The sequence below is a fragment of the Saimiri boliviensis genome, chromosome 1 (assembly GCF_048565385.1).
Source record: "Saimiri boliviensis isolate mSaiBol1 chromosome 1, mSaiBol1.pri, whole genome shotgun sequence".
NCBI classification, from domain to species: domain Eukaryota; kingdom Metazoa; phylum Chordata; class Mammalia; order Primates; family Cebidae; genus Saimiri; species Saimiri boliviensis.
Window position 1 is genome coordinate 24,876,586 of NC_133449.1, and position 18,694 is coordinate 24,895,279.

At 52.1% G+C, this 18,694-nt stretch overlaps 1 protein-coding gene and 1 long non-coding RNA gene across 21 annotated transcripts in view; one reads left to right on the forward strand and one right to left on the reverse strand.

The window, feature by feature from the left end:
* Positions 1 to 10,217: 10,217 nt before the first annotated feature.
* LOC120367172 (uncharacterized) lies at positions 10,218 to 16,332 on the forward strand. The gene is made up of 5 exons (XR_005581614.2): positions 10,218 to 10,661; positions 10,777 to 10,940; positions 14,191 to 14,385; positions 15,723 to 16,129; positions 16,252 to 16,332. It is a non-coding gene; the product is annotated as an uncharacterized LOC120367172 (long non-coding RNA).
* The window catches only part of DTNB (dystrobrevin beta), a 318,860-nt gene continuing 316,386 nt past the window's right edge, over positions 16,221 to 18,694 (reverse strand). For all 20 annotated transcript variants that reach the window (XM_074395059.1, XM_074395056.1, XM_074395051.1 and 17 more), the window contains 2 exons: positions 18,275 to 18,308; positions 16,221 to 16,526 (listed from right to left, as the gene is read on the reverse strand). In XM_074395059.1, coding sequence (XP_074251160.1) covers positions 18,304 to 18,308 — 5 coding nt within the window. In that variant the 3' untranslated portion in view covers positions 16,221 to 16,526; positions 18,275 to 18,303. The remainder of the gene's footprint in view (positions 16,527 to 18,274; positions 18,309 to 18,694) is intronic.

An 18,694-nucleotide genomic window follows, 5' to 3' on the forward strand; every position in this document is an offset into this window, starting at 1 on the left:
ACTGTCGCCTCTTGCCTGTAAGTCCGGGTAGGGCCTGGCCAGCGTAGCTCAGTGTGGCTTGACCCGCCGTGCGCAGTGGGTGGCGCAGACACTGGTGTCAGAGGGAGAAAGGACAGCAGCCACTGTTACTCATTTGCTGTGTGCCCAGCCCCGCCCCAGGTGTCTTACATGTTTTACTATAATCCTTAGAACAACTAAATAGGTTGGAATTCTCTTCATTTTATAGATGCAGAGAGTAAGGCAGTGACCTGTCTGATATCATGCTCTAGAAAGGAGCAGCATCAGGATTCAAATGCAGGTGTGCCTGCCCTCCAGAACCCATGCTTTTCCACTGAACCCTATGGCTGCCCAGGAAGGCCTGAGTCCCCAGGTATTCCAGGAACACTCAGGGACCTCCCTGAGAAGCAGGGCCCCAGCCAGGCCTCCAAGAGACAGGGAGGATGAGACAACTCCAGAGAAGAAGGCAGAGCCCTCACTGGTGAGGACCTTTGGGAGCAAAGATGGGGACAGAAGGAGGAGACTTAGCAGGAGGCCAGCAGGGTGTAGGCTTATAGGAAGAGGAAAGGGAGAAGATTCAAAAGGGTAAATTGAGGCAGGAGATGGCAGATTTAGGCCATGTCTAGGGAGATGATGGAGGAAGCCTGGGGCAGCTGGAGACACCCTAGCAGGACTGGATAACTTGGGGACCAAAGTTGGAGCAGAGGGCAGGAGTCACATGAGGGCAGGAGTCACATGAGGGCAGGAGTCACATGTAAATGCTCCTGGGAGCTGGGCAGGTCACAGCAACAGTCAGGTGAGCTGAGGGCAGAGCACCGACAGCGCTGCGCTGGAATCAGGCAGGATGTGGGAGAGGGAGCAGGGTTGGGAGCCCGCAGACAACAGCCAGAGGCTGGGACACAGGCAGCTGGGTGGGCAGTGGGCAGGCACACCAATCATGGGTCCTGGACCCGCACCTCAGCTCACCTCTTACCAACTGTGCAATCTTTCCCATCCCTGTTAGCCTGTCTGAGTTTTCTCTACAGATAGACACCCTCAGCTGGGTGTGGTGGTGAATGCCTGTCCTCCCAGCTACTCGGGAGGCTGAGGCAGGAGAATCACTTGAACCCAGGAAGCAGAGGTTGCAGTGAGCTGAGATCGTGCCAATGCAGTCAAGCCTGGGCAACAAGAGAAACACTCCATCTCAAAAACAAAACAAAACAAACAAACAAAAAACAGATGGCCACCCTCGGCATCACCGTAAAGCATGTATTCATGAACCACACTGAAAAGCAGTCTTTTCGCCATCCAGGGCCAGCCTGCACAATCATTAGGTTCTAACATAAGCTTCATTTCCAGGCCAGCACACCCTCTGGGTCACTATACATTAGTCATTTGCTAACTCAGATTGGCACAGTCGTGTGCCCAGCACTGTCTTCTAGCTCCTGCTCCCATGTGTCAGGTTGGCGGGAAGCTTTCAAGTTTCAAGTGTCTGGGGGAACTTTACATCTCATCTGGGTGTTCCCAAGTGGATCTCAATGGTAACTGGCACAGAGGGAAAAATTGCTTCCTGTGGGCCATGGTGATTGGACTGTCTCGCCCCCTAGCCAGGAAGTGCCTCCAGGCTGAAGCTGACTCTCCTAGAAACTGGAGACGGGCCTGCTTCTTTGCATGAGAACATGTCTCATGATGCTTTAGCTTTGGACTGGGGTGGGGTGGGTGGTGAGTCATTCAGAAAGACAGGTGAATTTTTTTTAAAGCAATAAAATAGTAATATTATTTGTAAACGTTCAGACACTATCCTAGCATTTCATGAGTGTTGATTAATTATCTGCATGATCTCTCTCTGTATTTAGTAAATCATTTGCATGTTAGGTATTTGTCCAGAAGCACTCAGTTTAGTTACCAGGGATCTTGGAGAATGTAGTATTCACATGCTGTGAGTGACCTGAAGGTTTTCGTCACTATCCCTGCCTTCAGGGAGCTTACAGTTGGTTCAGGAAGACAAGAGGAGCACAGGTGAAAAAGCTTGGAGGGGTCGGGTGCAGAAGCTCACGCCTGTAATCCCGGCAGTTTGGGAGGCCAAGGTGGGCCCCAGAGTTTGAGACCAGCCCCTTGCTTGAGCTCAGGAGGTCTAGACAAGCCCGGGCAATATGGCAAAACCCTGTCTCTATTTAAAAAAAAACAAACAAACAACTGTCTCTATTAAAAAACAAACAAACAAACAACTAGCCAGGTGTCGTAATATTTGCTTGTAGTCCCAGCTATTAATATTTGGGAGGCTGAGGTGGGAAGATTGCTTAAGTCTGAGAAGTCAAGGCTGCCGTGAGCCACGATCATGCCACTGTGCTCCAGCCTGGTGACAGAGCAAGATGCTGTCTCAAAAAAAAAAAATAAATCGATCAATAAATAAAAGAAAAAAGCTCTGGGACTCAAGGCCCTGTGTAGCAGGGTGAGGTGGCTGCTGACTTCATGACTGTGCCCATGTTGAAGGGGCTTCTCTCCACTCTGCCCCAGTTCCTTGTTTTTCTAAAACTTCTGCTTTCCTAGTTATAGCCCGGGGCCATTCTGCACAGTCATCAGCAGACCCGCCATCACTATGAGGTGGCCCAGTGTCCTGCCTGCCCGGAATACCAGCACTTGAGAATCACCTACGCACATTTTGCACTGATCACCGATGAGCAAAATAATGCAACCCACATGTAGATTGGGGGCATGGGGCTTTTGCCACTGGGGTTCCCCTGGCCTTGAATGATGGAAGCAGAAGGCACAGTGACGGCAGACACTGGGGACAGCTGGCCGGGGCCTCGGGGACCGTCTGACTCAGCAGTGAGGCCCCTCTCTGGCTCTTCTGTCCTAGAACTCTGTAGCCTTGCACAGAAGCCACAGGGTAAAAGGGGATGGAATGGTTGAAGGTGTGGACATTTTCCCGCAAATCCGTGCCCCCTAGAAATTCAGTTGTCTCAGTTCTTAGTTCTCGAGTCAGAGGGAGGCCGCCTGCTGCCCGAGAATGGCCAAGGAAGGCTTTCTTTTCTCTGGCTTACTCATTTTGCAAGGAACTTAAAAGAAGCAGAGAGGAGGGGGTTGCCCTCTGTTTGGCCAGATGAGTGCAGATCAGTCACTGGAGGCTTCAGAGGATGTGACGATGCCCCCACAGAGCAGGGAAGTGCCAGTTCCATGCTGCCCTGCAGCAGCTGGCTGAATGCAGGCATCGCCGGCGATTGCAGGGAGCCAGGGGTACCTGCGGGTCTCAGCAGACTTGCTGCCATGGGGGAACTGTGGGACCAGTCGAGCCAGGTAGTCTAACTTTTCCAGAGATACTCTACATCTGGGTTTTTCTGTTAACTCTTCTAACATTTCACCATTTGCAACCCATTATATTGTTTAGAAAACACCTCCTGGCCTGAACATAATAAGACTTCGGGCCACCCTCTGTTCTGCCCTCCAATTTAGACCTAAAACAGCATGCAGAATGTCCACCTCTTGGTCCAAACCATCCTGTCTGGCCCCTCAGGTAGGGTTCCATTCAGAGTGCCCCTTCCCAGAGAGCACAGCTGGCAAATGAAAAGGGCAGGAGCAAGTGCCAGTGTCAGTGTGGGGTCCCCAGCACCCGCCAGGGAGTGGGGTTCAGCCTGGTGCAGGGCTGAGAGCTATCACTCTTCCAGCCTCTGCAGCGGACATCCTTTAGGGCTGGGCAACTTCCAGGCCAGGGGCTGCGGTGGGCCAAGCCAAGGAGGCAGGTGACAGAGGTGAAGTGATGCTTCCTCATCAGCTGACCCAGTCCTGGCCCAAGGCGGGGAGGCCCCAGGCAGGAGCAGTCTTAGCCATGCCGAGGCCGGAACATGGGGCTGTGCCGTCATTTCTTTGCCTCCTTCTTTGAGGACACTGAAATCGAAGCCCTTCCTTCTCACCCCAGGGGAGCTGTGGGCTAGGTCTGGGGAGGCCCTCTGCATCTTGCTTTGCCCTTGTAATTTTTTTTTTTTTTTTTTTTTGAGACAGAGTCTCTGTCGTCCAGCCTGGAGTGCAGTGGTGCGATCTCGGCTCACTGCAACCTCTGCTTCCCTGGTTCAAGCAATTCTCCCTGCCTCAGCCTCCTGAGTTGCTGGGATTACAGGTGCCCGCCACCACACCCGACTGATTTTTGTATTTTTTAGGAGAGGTGAAGTTTCACCATGTTGGCCAGGCTGGTCTTGAACTCCTGACCTCAGGTGATCCACCTGCCCCAGCCTCCCAAAGTGCTCGGATTATAGGCATGAGCCATCATGCCCAGCCTGCTCTTGTAATTTTTAAGGTAAATCAGTGAAGAGATGTATCTTTTTGCAATGTATGTGTTTCAGGTTGAGTTGATTTTGTTTTGACACGTTGGTTCAAAATAAGGTTGACCCTTTGGAAAATCAGCTTGCTGAAGCCATTTATTCAGCGCAGCTCAAGGGGTTTAATTAAAAACAGCTGAGGCACACTGACATCACCGCAGGCCTCCAGACTGAAAGGGACCTCAGAGGAGGCGCGCTGGCTCAGAGCAGGGAAAGCCTGGCTTCAAAGCCAGAGCCAGTGAAGCGAAGTTTTATCCGAGGAGGAAGGTTTTGCTGCAAAAATTGTGCCTTTAGTGTGTTTTTAAAAAACAAAGAAGCAAGAGGAGCTGAGCAGGCATATTTAAGAGCTTACAAGAGTAGGAAGCAGTGAAGAACTCAATGAAACTCTAAAAGCAGCCTTGGTTAGGCTGTGATGAGCATGTGAATGGAAGTCCCGAGACAGTATGGGTTCTGTTATTTCATATTTGCTGCCATTTTATTTACTGATGGTTGGACCCTTCCCTTAGCACTCTTCTGCCCCCCGTGTTTGGTGATGACATTTGCTTTGTGTGAGTGCCTTTCTCAGGGACGCCCTGCAGCCTCCTACCTTGGGCTGCAGAGACAACATCTAATGCGCAGCTGGCCTCCGGGACCTCGCGCCCCTGGTGTGGACGGCAAATGAAGAACTGTGTTTCAGTTTCATGCAACTTCTATCTATTTGTCCCACTCATTTTGCAAGGAACTTAAAAGCAGCAGCGAGAGGAGGAGGATGCCCTCTGTTTGGCCAGATGAATGCAGATCAGTCACTGGAGGACCTGCTTCTGGGAGGATGAATATCCCAGGGCAGTGGGCCCTACTGTCAGGTGGTCAGGAAGGCTTGGCAACCAGGCCAAAGCAGTTTCATCAGTGCCACAGGATGCTTGGTGAGGCGACTTAGGCAGGAGGGTGGGGTGAAGGCTCCGTTGGCCTAAGGCCAGGATAAAAAGTGAGTGATGTAGCATTTTTCCAGGGGAAAGTGTCCTTACACATCCAAAGGTTTAGTATGACTCTAAGCAGCAGGATCAGTTCCTCTGGTGACAGGAGACCCGGAAGGGGCAGCACCCCCCTCAGGGACCCCTCCGCTCCCTCCCTGTGTGGAGCTGGGTCATCTGATTTGCTTGGTTTCCGCTTCTCGAGGTCTCCTGATGGTTCCTTCATACTTTCACGTGCTATGGTTCTCTGAGTTGTCCTAATCCTCAAGTGACAGTGGGAATGTCGCAGCCTCTCTGTGGAGCTAAAGGTTCCATTTCTGTTGATCCCCCCTACAAAGTCTGGGGTGGAGGTTCTGCGACCTGGATGGGTGTCGGTGGAGCCAGACGAGTCTCTTTAGTGTGAGGCCTGGCCAGGGCAGAATGTGACAGACAGTTGGGGCGAGTGATCCTTCAGAGGAGCGGGCCCTCCACAGAGCCAGGGTGCAAGATGAGGGGCCCCAGGATGTTTTATGGTGAAAAAGTATCAGCAGATCCAGTGATTCTTTCTCCATTGCGGTTTTCGAAGTGGGCAGCCAGGTTCCCATTAAGCCAACTGAGTCAACCCTCCCCTTCTTTCCCTGAGCCACCCCCTGCTCTCTCCCCCAAAACTTGGAATTCTCTTCCTCTTCTTTGCAATCTTTCTGCCGTTCATCACGTTAGCAAGTTGACACGGTGGTGAGGACTAAACTCTGATTTTTTTATCTTGCCCAAATTCCTAAGGGGTTTGGGGAATCATGTGCTACAAACCATAAATTCTCATCAGATGGGTTTTATTTAACCCTAGATATTGTGACTTACTTTCCAGCTTGACTCTGGCATAATGTTATGAGATAAGGAAGAAAATCAAAGTATTTTACCCCAAATCATATTTCTTTGTGGGTAACACGCCCCATGGGCACTGAGGAAGGAGAACTGTCCAGACCCCAGGCACAATTAGTGCCTGAAGAATATCTTATAGTGTTATTACTCAGCTATTTCCTTTATATAATCCTTTATATATAATCATATATTAGTTTATAGAATTCGTGCCTGAAGTATAACTTACTGTTTACTGTATCTAGCTTATAGATATAATCATACCTAGTTCCATGTAATCTTTCTATATAATCATATAGGTATTGTACTCAGAGCTGTACTGACATTTAGTGATGATTTATACAATCCTTCCATATAACCATATAGTAGTTTATAGTACGAGGAATGCCTAGAGCAGTCACAGAACAGAAGCAGTACATGGGAAAACAGCCAGACCAGGACAAGAACCAAAGACCCAGGCGGTGGCGTCCCTGCCTGAAAGGGCATACGCTGTATGGCAGGCTTGGAGCAAGAGCCTCTCCTCCTGATAAAGGAGTTGTAGTACCTTGCATCCAGTTCCTGTGGAAAGTAAGCCTCAGGCCTGAGATCCTGGAAATAACCGAGGGAGAAGAACCCCTCTGGTGTGACCAGTCACCGAGGCTGTATACCTCGTCAGTCTTTTCTCGCTTCTGTGCTAGCTCAAATCATCCTTCCATAAATATCTTAAGAGAAGAGCATAGGCTGGGCGTGGTGGCTCATGCCTGTAATCCAAGCACTTTGGAGGCCAAGGCGGGCGGATCACCTGAGGTCGAGAGTTCAAGACCAGCCCGACCAACATGGCGAAACCCTGTCTTTAAAAAAAAGAGAGAGAGAAGAGCACAAGTCTGTCAGCTCCCACTGCATTGGCTTATTACAGTATCCTTCTGCTAGAAATACTTTGAAGTAAAAAAAAAAAAAAAAAAAAAAAACAACCTGTAACCACTGGTTTAGCTTAGTAGTGAAAATGCAGAATAATAAGTCTATCTGAGCTTTTCTTAAATTCTGACATTTAAAATATCAGAAAATTTAAGACAAATTTAAGAAAAGATCATCCACATTTGTGGATGAGTGTAGTTATAACCTGTAGTTATTTAGAAAAGCTTTAGCAAGATTCAAATGTTCTCCTCCTTCTTTTACAAAATAATCTGGTTAATAACGGAAGCTTCTGCTTTGCTTTCTTTCTGGAGTAGGATAGCCATAATTTCCTGTGGCAGGGCTGGAGCCTCTAATTGATTCCAAAGGCCGTTTGACAGTGTTGCCCTAAAGCTACCCTGGATGTTCACCAGCACTCCAAGATCGAGGAGCTGGGTCTGTTTGTGTGGGCCATGCTGAGGCTATTTGTTAGTAATTGATTGGCAAATTTTTGCTTCAAAATAAGTTAAGGGAAGGTCTCCTAAACATTTGTGTTCAGATAAGCCTCACAAAATAAGAGTTTTATTCTTGAAAATGACGGTAAATATGAATCTTTAAATGCAAATAATTGAAAAGATAATTATAGAAAGATAAAATATTGTTATAATGTCTGTCACAGGCTACATATATTATGAATAAGTTTACTCACACGAGTAATGTGTATATATTATATATAATATACATATAGCCACACTATAGTTGAAGTGAAAATGTTCCAGTTATTTATAAGAGCATGAGATACAGAATTTAATGTGCAGCATTTTTAAATTTACAAATTATAATGTAATTTTATGTTCTGAAAATAAAACATGGACATTATAGATAATTTGAAGATTTATAAATTAAAAATTAACTTGCATTTTCTTAGAAATAAAATTCATTAATATGTTGGAATATTTTTAGCCAGGCATTATTTTCAAATTATAAAGTATTTATTATTTAATTAAGATAATAGTTCATGTACATGTTTTATTGCATTGTAAATTTCACCTTGTGCTGTGAACATTTTTCCCATGTCTCTAAATAGTCTTAAAACATATTAATTGACTGCCTATTAAAAAAACATCCTTTGAAGTCTCCAGCCCCCAGATAAGTGTTGTGCACGACACCTGTTGCACACAGCTCACCTCCTTGCCTTGGTGACCTAATGGGGGTGGACCCCTTTTCCGTACACGACCCTCTACTACTGTGTACGGCACGGCCCCCACTGCACATGGCCCACCTCTCTGCCAAGGTGACACAATGAGGTGACCCCCTCGCTTGTGAGTCATGTGATTATGTATGCCCTATCGCTAGGCCTATAGACGATAACCTCACTTATGACCCTTCCCCCTGCTTGTACCTAATAAATACAGATGCTTCTGCGAGTTCGGGGCTGGCCTGTCTCCAGTCACAGGCGGCATGGCCCCCCGAGTCCAGGTGCTCTTCATCAGTTCTTCAGTGTCCAGTCTCTTTACTTCTCAGATCCTGCATCTCAGCACAGCATAAGGGACACCCCAGGACCCTGTGGGGCCCAACAGCCCTACATTTCTTTGCCATAATTTGAAATGGCCCTGCAAAGCTGTTCTTTGTGGGGGAAACTTTGCATCTGTAAAGAATGTCTATTAACATAGCTAGATCTTTTTCTTCCAGACCCTCCCAATCCTAAAGAGATTAACTAAAATCTGAGTAGGAAACATTTGTCATCTATTGTCTTTAAGGGCAGCCACTATAAGACTTCAAATAACTTTTTTTTTTTTTTTTTTTTTTTTTGAGACGGAGTTCTGCTCTTGTTACCCAGGCTGGAGTGCAATGGCGCGATCTCGGCTCACCGCAACCTCCGCCTCCTGGGTTCAGGCAATTCTCCTGTCTCAGCCTCCTGAGTAGCTGGGACTACAGGCACGTGCCACCATGCCCAGCTAATTTTTTGTATTTTTAGTAGAGACGGGGTTTCACCATGTTGACTGGGATGGTCTCGATCTCTTGACCTTGTGATCCACCCACCTCGGCCTCCCAAAGTGCTGGGATTACAGGCTTGAGCCACCGTGCCCGGCCTTCAAATAACTTTTTACACCATCTTTACCTTAACCTGAACATTCCCTTCCTATGAATCCCAGGTCTCTAGACAAACTCAATCAGTCGTTAACCAGAAAATGTTTAAATTCACCTATAGCCTGGAACTGTGCACCCCCTCCCCCGCTTTGAGTTGTTCCTCCTTTCTGGACCAAACCAATGTATTTTTTTTTTTTTTTTTTTTGAGACAGAGTTTCGCTCTTGTTACCCAGGCTGGAGTGCAATGGCATGATCTTGGCTCACTGCAACCTCCGCCTCCTGGGTTCAGGCAATTCTCCTGCCTCAGCCTCCTGGGTAGCTGGGATTACAGGCACGTGCCACCATGCCCAGCTAATTTTTTATATTTTTAGTAGAGATGGGGTTTCACCATGTTGACCAGGATGGTCTCGATCTCTTGACCTCATGATCCGCCCGCCTTGGCCTCCCAAAGTGCTGGGATTACAGGCGTGAGCCACTGCGCCCAGCCCAATGTATTTCTTAAATGTATTTGATTGATGTCTCATACCTCTCTAAAATGCCTAAGACTGGCCAGGCTTGGTGGCTCACACCTGTAATCCCAGCACTTTGGGAGGCCCGAGGCGTGCAGATTGCCTGAGGATGGGAGTTTAAGACCAGTTTGACCAACACAGAGAAACCCCATCTCTACTAAAAATACAAAATGAGCCGGGCCTGGTGGCGCATGCCTATAATCCTAGCTATTTGGGAGGCTGAGGCAGGAGAATTGCTTGAACCTGGGAGGCAGAGGTTGCGGTAAGTTGAGATCGTGCCATTGCACTCCAGTCTGGGCAATGAGAGCAAAAGTCCATCTCAATAAATAAATAAACAGTATAAAAACAAGCTGCACCCTGACCACCTTGGGCACGTGTTCTCAGGACCTCCTGAGGGCTGTGTGATGGGGCCATGGTCACTCATATTTGGCTCAGAATAGATCTCTTAAAATATTTTAGAGTTGGACTCTTTTCCTTGACAGTGGGAAGGGGAGGAGCATCGGAACCCAGCAGACAGATGGGGTTTCCCCTTTCTAACTGCATGAGGACGCCCGACCTCTCCAGGGGCCTTGTTCCCCTGGGAACTGATAACATCACATCACAGTTTTGTTGAGCATGTGACACTAAGACCACACGTGTAAGTGCAGCTGGCACACAGTAGACCCTGAACAGGCACCTGTTCCCTTCTCTCTAGAGCCAAGCCCTCTGGAAGAAACCCAGCTGCATCTGGTCACCAGCGACTCGGAAGCCCAACGTGCATGCAGCTTACAGAACAGCCACACGCGGTCCCACGTGTCATGCTCTCCCTGGTCTTTCGGTTTTGGTGCTTTCCTTTATTGGCTCCCTCCTGCATGTCTTGAAGCAGCTCTGCTCTCTGGTTTCCCCAAGCAGAGCTCCCAAGATCCTCAGACTCCTGCTGGAAAGGAGTTCCTGCCTTGGGTGTGCCTGAGTGTGCTGAGTTGAAAGGCATTTTTTTTTTGAGGTGGGGAGCTGTGTGTGCACAACACAGCGAGGGAGTGACCCCGTCCAGGGAGCTGGCTCCCCTTAACAGAGCGTGCGGGGGAATCAAGACCCAGGCTCTATCAAAATGAGGGCCGGTAAGGAGCGGTTGGGCGAGGGGGCGTGGGCGTCAGGGTAGAGGCCTCAGTAAACAGAGCGTTGAACAAGGGCCTCTCTCAGCTCCACCCTGGCCTTAAACCCCACGGTTTGCAGTTCGGCTCCAGAGGCCTCCCAGTGACCCCAACGTCATTCCTCCGTGATGGCTGAAGGCAGAAGATAAGCTGGACTCCTGGAAGCCGACACCCCCAGGGAAATTCCATCACCTGCCGACACCCCCAGGGAAATTCCATCACCGGAGCACTGTAGACTCAGCTGGGGTAAGGGTGGGATGGGGGGAGGAGGGTGGGATGGGGGGAGGAGGATGGGGCTGGGGCGATAAGAGCCTTCTGGGGTGGCGGAGGCCCTCAGTGAGGCCAAGGCCCGCGCCTGGGGTAGGTGCCGGGCGAGGGGGTGGGACCCGAGGGGAAGGTCATCCGCAGCCGTGGCCCTGGCCCTGTCTAATGGGTCTAATGGGATATCCTGGTGGAAAGCGAGTGGGGATCTAATTAGGGTAAAATCCGGGGCTAATGAGCTGTGGCAACAGCGGGACAAAAGAACGGTTGCCACAAGCCCAGGATGAGCTCCATTCTGCCTCCTTCCCGGCTTCCTTCCCTCCCTGGCCTCGCACCTGCCGTGCGTCCACCGTGTCCCCGTGTCCGTGGCTGCTCCTCCGCTCCAGCTCTGCTTGTCTTCCCAGCCCGTTCGTCCCCTTTCCCTCTCCTCTGCCCCTGGTTCTTCAGCCCACGTGTCCCTGGCATCGCCCTGCGGTTCTCCCCCTCCAGGAGTGCGGAGAGCTGGGCTCTGGGCTCCCGGGGTGGGCTGGGTGGCAAAGGGTGAGCCCGGGATGGTTGCCTAGGCAATGAGGAAAGTAGGACAAACACCAAGCAGCAGTCAGGAGGAAAGAGGCGCCCACGGAGGAGGGGACTGCGTCCCAGCCCCACTGTCCCCAGCCTGGCTCATCCCGAGGAGCTGCTCCTGAAGGAAGTTGGGGTGTCTCTGCGGGAGCTCCTGCCGGACTCCCTCACAGCCGCATCTGCACCAGGTCCTTGGGCCAAAGCGATTCGGGGGCGCCCTCATCCTCAATGCGTGGCCTTCTCAGCAGGCCCAGGGCATATCCTTCTTCCAAAAGACCAGCCCATCAGGGCAGCCCCAGGAGAGCAAACTAGCAAGGCAAAGGAGGGCAGGGTCCTCACCAGGGCAGCACGCTGCTGTTTCTGAGCTGGGAAGCAAAGGACATACTTCTTGTTGGCAGCCATGGCCAACGGGTTTTGTGGAGGAGGCAGGAGGAGCTGTGGGGCCTGCCCTGCAGGAAAGGAAGAGGCCTGGGACTGGGAAGAGCTGGGGGTAGGACTTCCAGATGCTTCAGACGTGGGACCTGGGCGGGGGGTGCCTGGCGTGCAGGAGGCCTTTCCAGGCGGGGAGGGAAAGAGACAAGGGGACTAAGGTCTCGGGACCACACCATGGTGGGGAGGACAGTGTTCACGTGCTGAGGCCTCAATAGAAAGCCTGATGGGTACAGGTGCCCTTCAGGCTGGAAGGCAGTGGCGGGGTGGACAGCTGCCCTGTCCTGAGTTGGGCGCTGAGCTCTCGTGGGCTCTGGAGAGACTGTAGCCTACACTGCCTCGGCGAGGTGCCTGGCCAGGGTGTGCTCATGCCATGCTGTGCCCTGAGGACTCTCTGCTCCTCCCCAAAACGGGGTGCGCTTATCTGCCTGTGCCACTACCCTACCCCAAGCTTCAGGCCTATGAACTCCACCTGGGGGTGTGGCCATGGTTGTGGGCCAAGCTTTGGACAGGTGTTTCTGCTGCCTGGCTAAGGACTTGCTGGGGCTGGCTGAGGCCATCACTGACTTCGTGGTAACCAACTCCTTCTCAGCCAGCAGTCAGCTGGGTCCCAGGGGACCGCAAAACCTCTGTATGTTGTTCATCGTGACTCTTGAACTCCTAGGACACACCCCTGGGTTCCTCGGGTCCCACTTCCCAGTCTCCCCTCCCACCCATGAGCCCGAGGACCCCTCCTTCTAAGACCCTAGAACAGACTGAGTAGAGAGCGCAGCCTTTCCTCCCCTGGGTGCCTCCCTTTGCTCCCACTGTCCTGGTCTGGCGTGTGCACAGGGAAGCTGCGTTCCTCCAGCCCCACCCCTCACTATAGTTATGATTCCAGACCAGATTCCAGCCTTAAGCACGAAGACCCTGGAGCCAGTGAGGCCTGAAGGCCTGAAGAAGGGGCTTCATGCCCACCACACAACTGGTTCTCATGAAGCATCTTCTTGAATAAACAACGGTCCCACCTCTAGCATGCGAGTCCCTTCTGAATCTCCGCCTTTAGCAATGATGGGCTCCATTTACTGCAGAAGTACAAGGACGGCTGCCTGGTGTTTGTCTCAACACCTGCCCCTACCTCCCTCCGCAGCAAGTTCTCGTTCTCGGGACCCTCCTTAGAGATTTTCAATTTTTTTTTTTTTTTTTTTTGAGATGGAGTTTCGCTCTTGTTACCCAGGCTGAAGTGCAATGGCGCAATCTTGGCTCACCGCAACCTCCGCCTCCTGGGTTCAGGCAATTCTCCTGCCTCAGCCTCCTGAGTAGCTGGGATTACAGGCACGTGCCACCATGCCCAGCTAATTTTTTTGTATTTTTTTTAGTAGAGACGGGGTTTCACCATGTTGACCAGGATGGTCTCGATCTCTTGACCTCGTGATCCACCCGCCTCGGCCTCCCAAAGTGCTGGGATTACAGGCTTGAGCCACCGCGCCCGGCCGAGATTTTCAATTTTCAACATGAAAGCACAATCCGTTCAAACTGTCACAGAACAAGTAGATTCCTACCGCTTTTGGAATTGGTGAAATGATTGGACAGCCATTTCTTTTATGTCATAGTCCTACCCCAGCTGTCCCCGCTTGGAAGTAGGAGGCAGAGGGAAGAGGGAGCCAGTGTCTTCCACCTGTTTGCGGATGCACCCGTAGAGGAGGCAGGAGCGATTCCAAGTCCGATACTACAGAGCCCTGGTTTCCCAAGTGAGGTTAGGTGCAGAGAAGGCATCAGAGTCCCTGTGATCTGCTACTTTAGCTGGGGAGGCCTGTAACATCGAATTACTAGGTTCTTAGTAATCATTTCCCCTGTTAAAATAACACCCATGGGAGATGGAGCTTCCGGTAGGCTGAAGCAGCCCATCTGGGCCTGCAGGTTGTTTCGTGTTGAAGATGGTATTTGCCTCCTGGGGAAAGCATCTTGGTGTGGAGGTTCTGGCTGCGGGGGTTAGGTGCCTGTAACACCCCCTCTCCTCTGTCATCCCTCCCGAGCCAGGCAGGCCTTCAGCACCCACTATACTGAGACTCTTGACTGAGAAGAGACCCCCTCAGCTACTGGGCCTCCACGATGTTGGTCTTCCGTAACTTACAGGCCTGGCCTCCATACTGCCCCACCTTCATGTTGGAGAGTCTTTATTGAATGCTGGGAACCAACACTAACTTAGGCTGAGATCCGCATTCCAGCACACATCCCCAGGGCTCTTTTTCTTCCTTTGAAATAGACGGCTGACTCCGGCCTTTCTTCACTGATGGGCAAGGGCTTCCTGAACTGCTTTGCTTTCTTCTTCATCAAAGTGTCGACCGGTGGATCTCACAGTGTAGTCTTTGGACCAATGGCACCACCATCACCTGTGAGCTTGTTAGAACTGCAGATTCTCTGGCTCTACCCAAGACCTGCTGAATCAGAGACTTTGGAGGTATGGCTGTGCTATCCGTATTTTAACAAGTCCTCTGGGGGATTCACATGCATCCTTACGTCTGAGAACCGCTGGTGTGGTATACTACCCAGGAGCCCTGAGTAGGACACCTCATTTAGTTTTCTGATCCACACAAGGAGAACCTGTCCAGGTGCACTAGGCTTGTGGCTACAGAGTGTCTTCCCCAGGCAGGCAGGCTGCCTACCTCCCACTCGTCCAGTGTGTAACCCATCAGCTGACCCGACAGTGCAGAGGCCAGACTGGGAATCCACTGAATGCCTCGTAAGCTCTTTTCTTCCAGAAGGTGCAGCAGGAATCAGATGGCTGTAGGCATTGCCATAGCAACTGTACCCCTCCGAAGCTCTCATGGGCTGCAGGAGCAGAGTAAGCAGCGCGTAGTATCTGCCAGTGGATGTAGCATCACCAGCAGATGAGAGGGGCTGTGGAGGGAAGAGGAAGCTCGAGGTGGCCAGGACTTATGGACAAGAATTCATTAGAGCTGTTGCTTCCTCAAGACCCACGATGCATTTGGTAGTACTCCAGGGGTTTCCAGCACTGCAAAACAGTGCCAGCCCAGCCTGTGGCCGCATAGCAGCCTGGCTCACCCAGGAGTCAGTAATGCTGCAGTCTCTCAAAAGACTGTCTACCTCAGTTAAATTGGGCTGCTAAGTGGTCACAGAGCAATTAAGATGGAAGTGCCCATCTTCCTTCTGTGATGACCACCTGCGTTCCTCGCCAGGGCTGAGGAAAGGGATCCAGTTCCAAATGTCTGATGGGGATCTGGGTCCTAAAGCAGATGCCAATAGTCACAAAGGAGATCGGGGCTTAGGTAATAGTGGGTATTCTAGCTCTCTTAAGAAGTCAACCTTAGCAGGAACCGGTATCACCAGAATGCACCTGGTACCTGAATGCTGGCCCCAGAGCTGAGGACCCGCAGAGTCAGCAGGGGCTCGGGCAGAGAAAAGGGCCCCATGCCCTTGGAAAGAGGGATCCCTGCTTGCCTGGAGGGCTGGAGAGGGCCAGGGCGAGTGGGACCCCATGGGAAGTTTAGGGGACAACAGTGCTAACCAGTGGGAAGATGAGCCATGGTGCAGAGACGGGTGGAGAGGAAAGGATGGAAGGAGTGAACACCCGCCTCTTTTATTTAATCCTGACTGCTCCTTGCCAGGCTTCCCTGGGACTCCATCTGTGTGCAGCCAGGAGTTGATCCCACCGGCTCTGCACAGTCCTCCTCAAAGCCAAGGCAGGGGTCTGCAGAGGTGGGTGGGGGATGCTGGGGAGCCAGCTGTGGGGATTCTGGCTTCATTACAGTCGCTGCCCTTTATAAATATTTATAGCAGTTCTTCTGCTAAAAATAACATCCTGGAGCCCAGGGAGGAGGAAAAAATAAATGAAAATCACCGGGAATGGGACTCGATCACGTGTGCCTGAGCCGAATGGACCCCCTAAAGCGAAGAGACTGTGAGCAGCGCCCCTGGCGACGCGCCCCCTGGCGGCCACGGAGTCCGTGGCGCAGGGAGTCCCTCCCGCCCTCTCCGAGGAGGCCCAGCCGGGCTGCTGCGCGCGGTCTCCGCCCCTCCCTCCCGGGCTGCAGAGCGGCGGCTTCGCTGGGGCCGGCGGAAGCCTAACCAGGGTGAGGCTATTTTTAGCACCACGGCCAGGGTGTGAATGTCTACGGAGCCGAGCGGGGCCTGACGCTTTCTTTGCACGACAGAAGAAATCTGTTGGTTTTTAAAGGGCAAAGGTAAGGAAACTTGTGTCCCCACGTTCGGAAGCACCCCACGTGCTGGCCAGACGCCAGAAAGAGTTCCATCAGGTCACACACACACAAGAGCTTGGTGCTTTTTTTCTCTTTTCAACCTCCAGGTGAATTCCTGATTCGGAGATGAGCCCATCCCCTGAGGGGAGTGATGAAGGTGCTAGTACATGCAGGGCTGTGCAGGGGAGGCCCACCAGCTGTGCCGCGCAGCCCCTCCCCGCTTCCCACCGGCTCTGCCTCCCCTCTCCCTGGCGGGTGGAGTGACGTCTGGCAGCCTGCAAGCCTGGTCCAGGTGTGCGGTGGAAAGATGGAGAGGAATGTGCCTCTGGGGAAGACCTTGCCTTCGCCATGTCGGCGCCAGCTTGCTCCTTGTCCTCTGTGCCTGCGCAAGACACACTCACCGTTAGTCACCGGCACTACCAGGGTTGGGGCAAACGCTGCTAACGTCTGCTGTGAATGGGAGGCCATGCGTGGAGGGGTTGCTAGGATGCTGCGCGCCTTTCAAGCGCTGGGGTGAAGGGTGGTACCTAGGGTCCCCTGCCATCATTCTGAAGGGTCAGGAAATGTTTCCTTGGAAGAAAGAACTGGGTTCACAATGCAAGGTTTGGAATGGGGTGGTTTCTTGAGAATTGTGGCCCTGGAGAAAGGCAGGGCGAACCGAGCTGTGCCGATGAATGTAAGCTAGGAAAGGGAGGAAGCCTCAGCTCCAGGCCAGCACACCGGAGGCCTGGGTATCCAGGAAACCATAGCGCCCGAGTTTTATGCTTTTAGTGTGACTCTCGACTGTTAGTGTTTCTCATCACCCCTGATGTGGGTCAGAGAGGACAGGATTAGGAGGCAGCACACCCGCCTCCAATTCTGCTTCTGACATGGAACTTCTGGTGTGGAGGTTTGGTTTCCTCCACGTGCAGTAAGGCGGTGGGGGCACATGGCTCTGCCACGTTCCCTTGCACCCCAGTTCCTTCTGCCCCGGGGAGACAGGGGCCCTGGCAGCCTCCTGCAGGGCGAGTCAGTTCCTGATTTCCCTCCTTGGCTGCCACGGCCTAGGCTTGCTTGGCAGAGGGCCTTGCCTGAATGTGTACAGTGAGTTCACGGAGAAGCCTCTTTCCAAGGCCCAGGGGCACTGTGATTTCCAGGGCAGCAAGAGAATGTGCGTGGCCCAGGTGCTGCCCACCTCTCAGCTGGCATAATCCTCAATCAGCACAGGCAGAGGCTGGAGGGGCCCGGGGGAGTGGGCAGAGCCCTTCAAGGGCCTGGCTCGGATGGGGAGAGAGGGCTGAGAGAGGGCCAGAGGCTCTTACGGAATGATGCGACTTGGGAGGGCCTGAAAAAACTCCTTTTCTGGATTGTGGGGCTAGGGTCCTGGCTTTTTCACCCGAGGAAGATGCCTAATTTTTAAAAATAAGAAGTGGGGGCGGGGGGAAGATGAGATTTTCAAATGGCAAAGTCTGTATCTTGGCCCTGGGACTAGAAAGAGTTAAGGTGTTGAGCTGGAAAATGGGTATGACTAATTCCTAAAGGTAGTGAGCATCTGCCACTGGGGCAGCCTGCACTTTTCTGCGTTGCTTCTTCAGGAAGTGAGAAGGTGCAGCTTGTGGGCACCGCGGGAAGCGGCTTGGTCAGCCTTGTAGTCAGTGTGATCATGCATGAATCAAGTGTCTGTGGCTCAGGGGCTGTGACTGGGTGCAGTGCCGGGTGGCAGAATCCAGGGACGCACTGGCTATGGTGTGGATCCCAGGAAGGAAGTGGCCAGTGGCTTCGGTAAAGAAGCATGGGAGGCAGTGCTCCCTAGGGAGGTGGCGTTGCTCAGCATGCCCTGTTGCAGCTGCCGGTGTTGCATCTGCCAATGCCATCCCAACACAGAGGACACCAGGCCCATGCCCAAGGACCAGGCCTGCAGACACGTGCTGTGCAAGATGGGACACAGCCTAGAAATAGGGCAAGGCAGGCACATGGCTGAGCTGGGCAGAGAGAAGGTACAGTCGGGCTCTTTGAAGAAAATTCTAATTGCATCTTCACCTGTTAGGATTGCTAGTGGCTTGGGAGCTGTGACTGCAGAAAGGGGGTGGGGGAGGGAAGATGCTGAGGAGGGAGGGCGGGGACGTAGGGAGGCAGGGACTCTGTACTCACCTGAGCTTCCTCTGTGTCTGGCTCTTCTGCTAACCTGCGGCAGCACGGGCAGAAACAATACACTGAGGTCACGGCCAGGCTCTTCTCATGTCCCATACTGTCTCTAGGGGCTTCCCTGACCCACCCACCCCACGGGCTTCCTGGCTTCTCCCCTGTTACCTTCATGTTGACTTTTCCCACCCAGGTATGAGAGCAGGGTAGAGTCCTGCTTTCTATAGCTGTAGCCCACATGAAGTAGCCATGCAGACAGATGCTTCTCAGGAGAAGGAAAACATTTAAAAAATGGAACCAAAGCTCCTTCAATCCAAGGAGCAGTTCCATTAGTGGGGCAAAGCCCACGCAGCTCGGTCCTCAAGGGAACATGACTATGCCGCGGGTGAGGGCGGTCCCCTCCTGCAGATGGTCGCAAGGCTGTGCGCT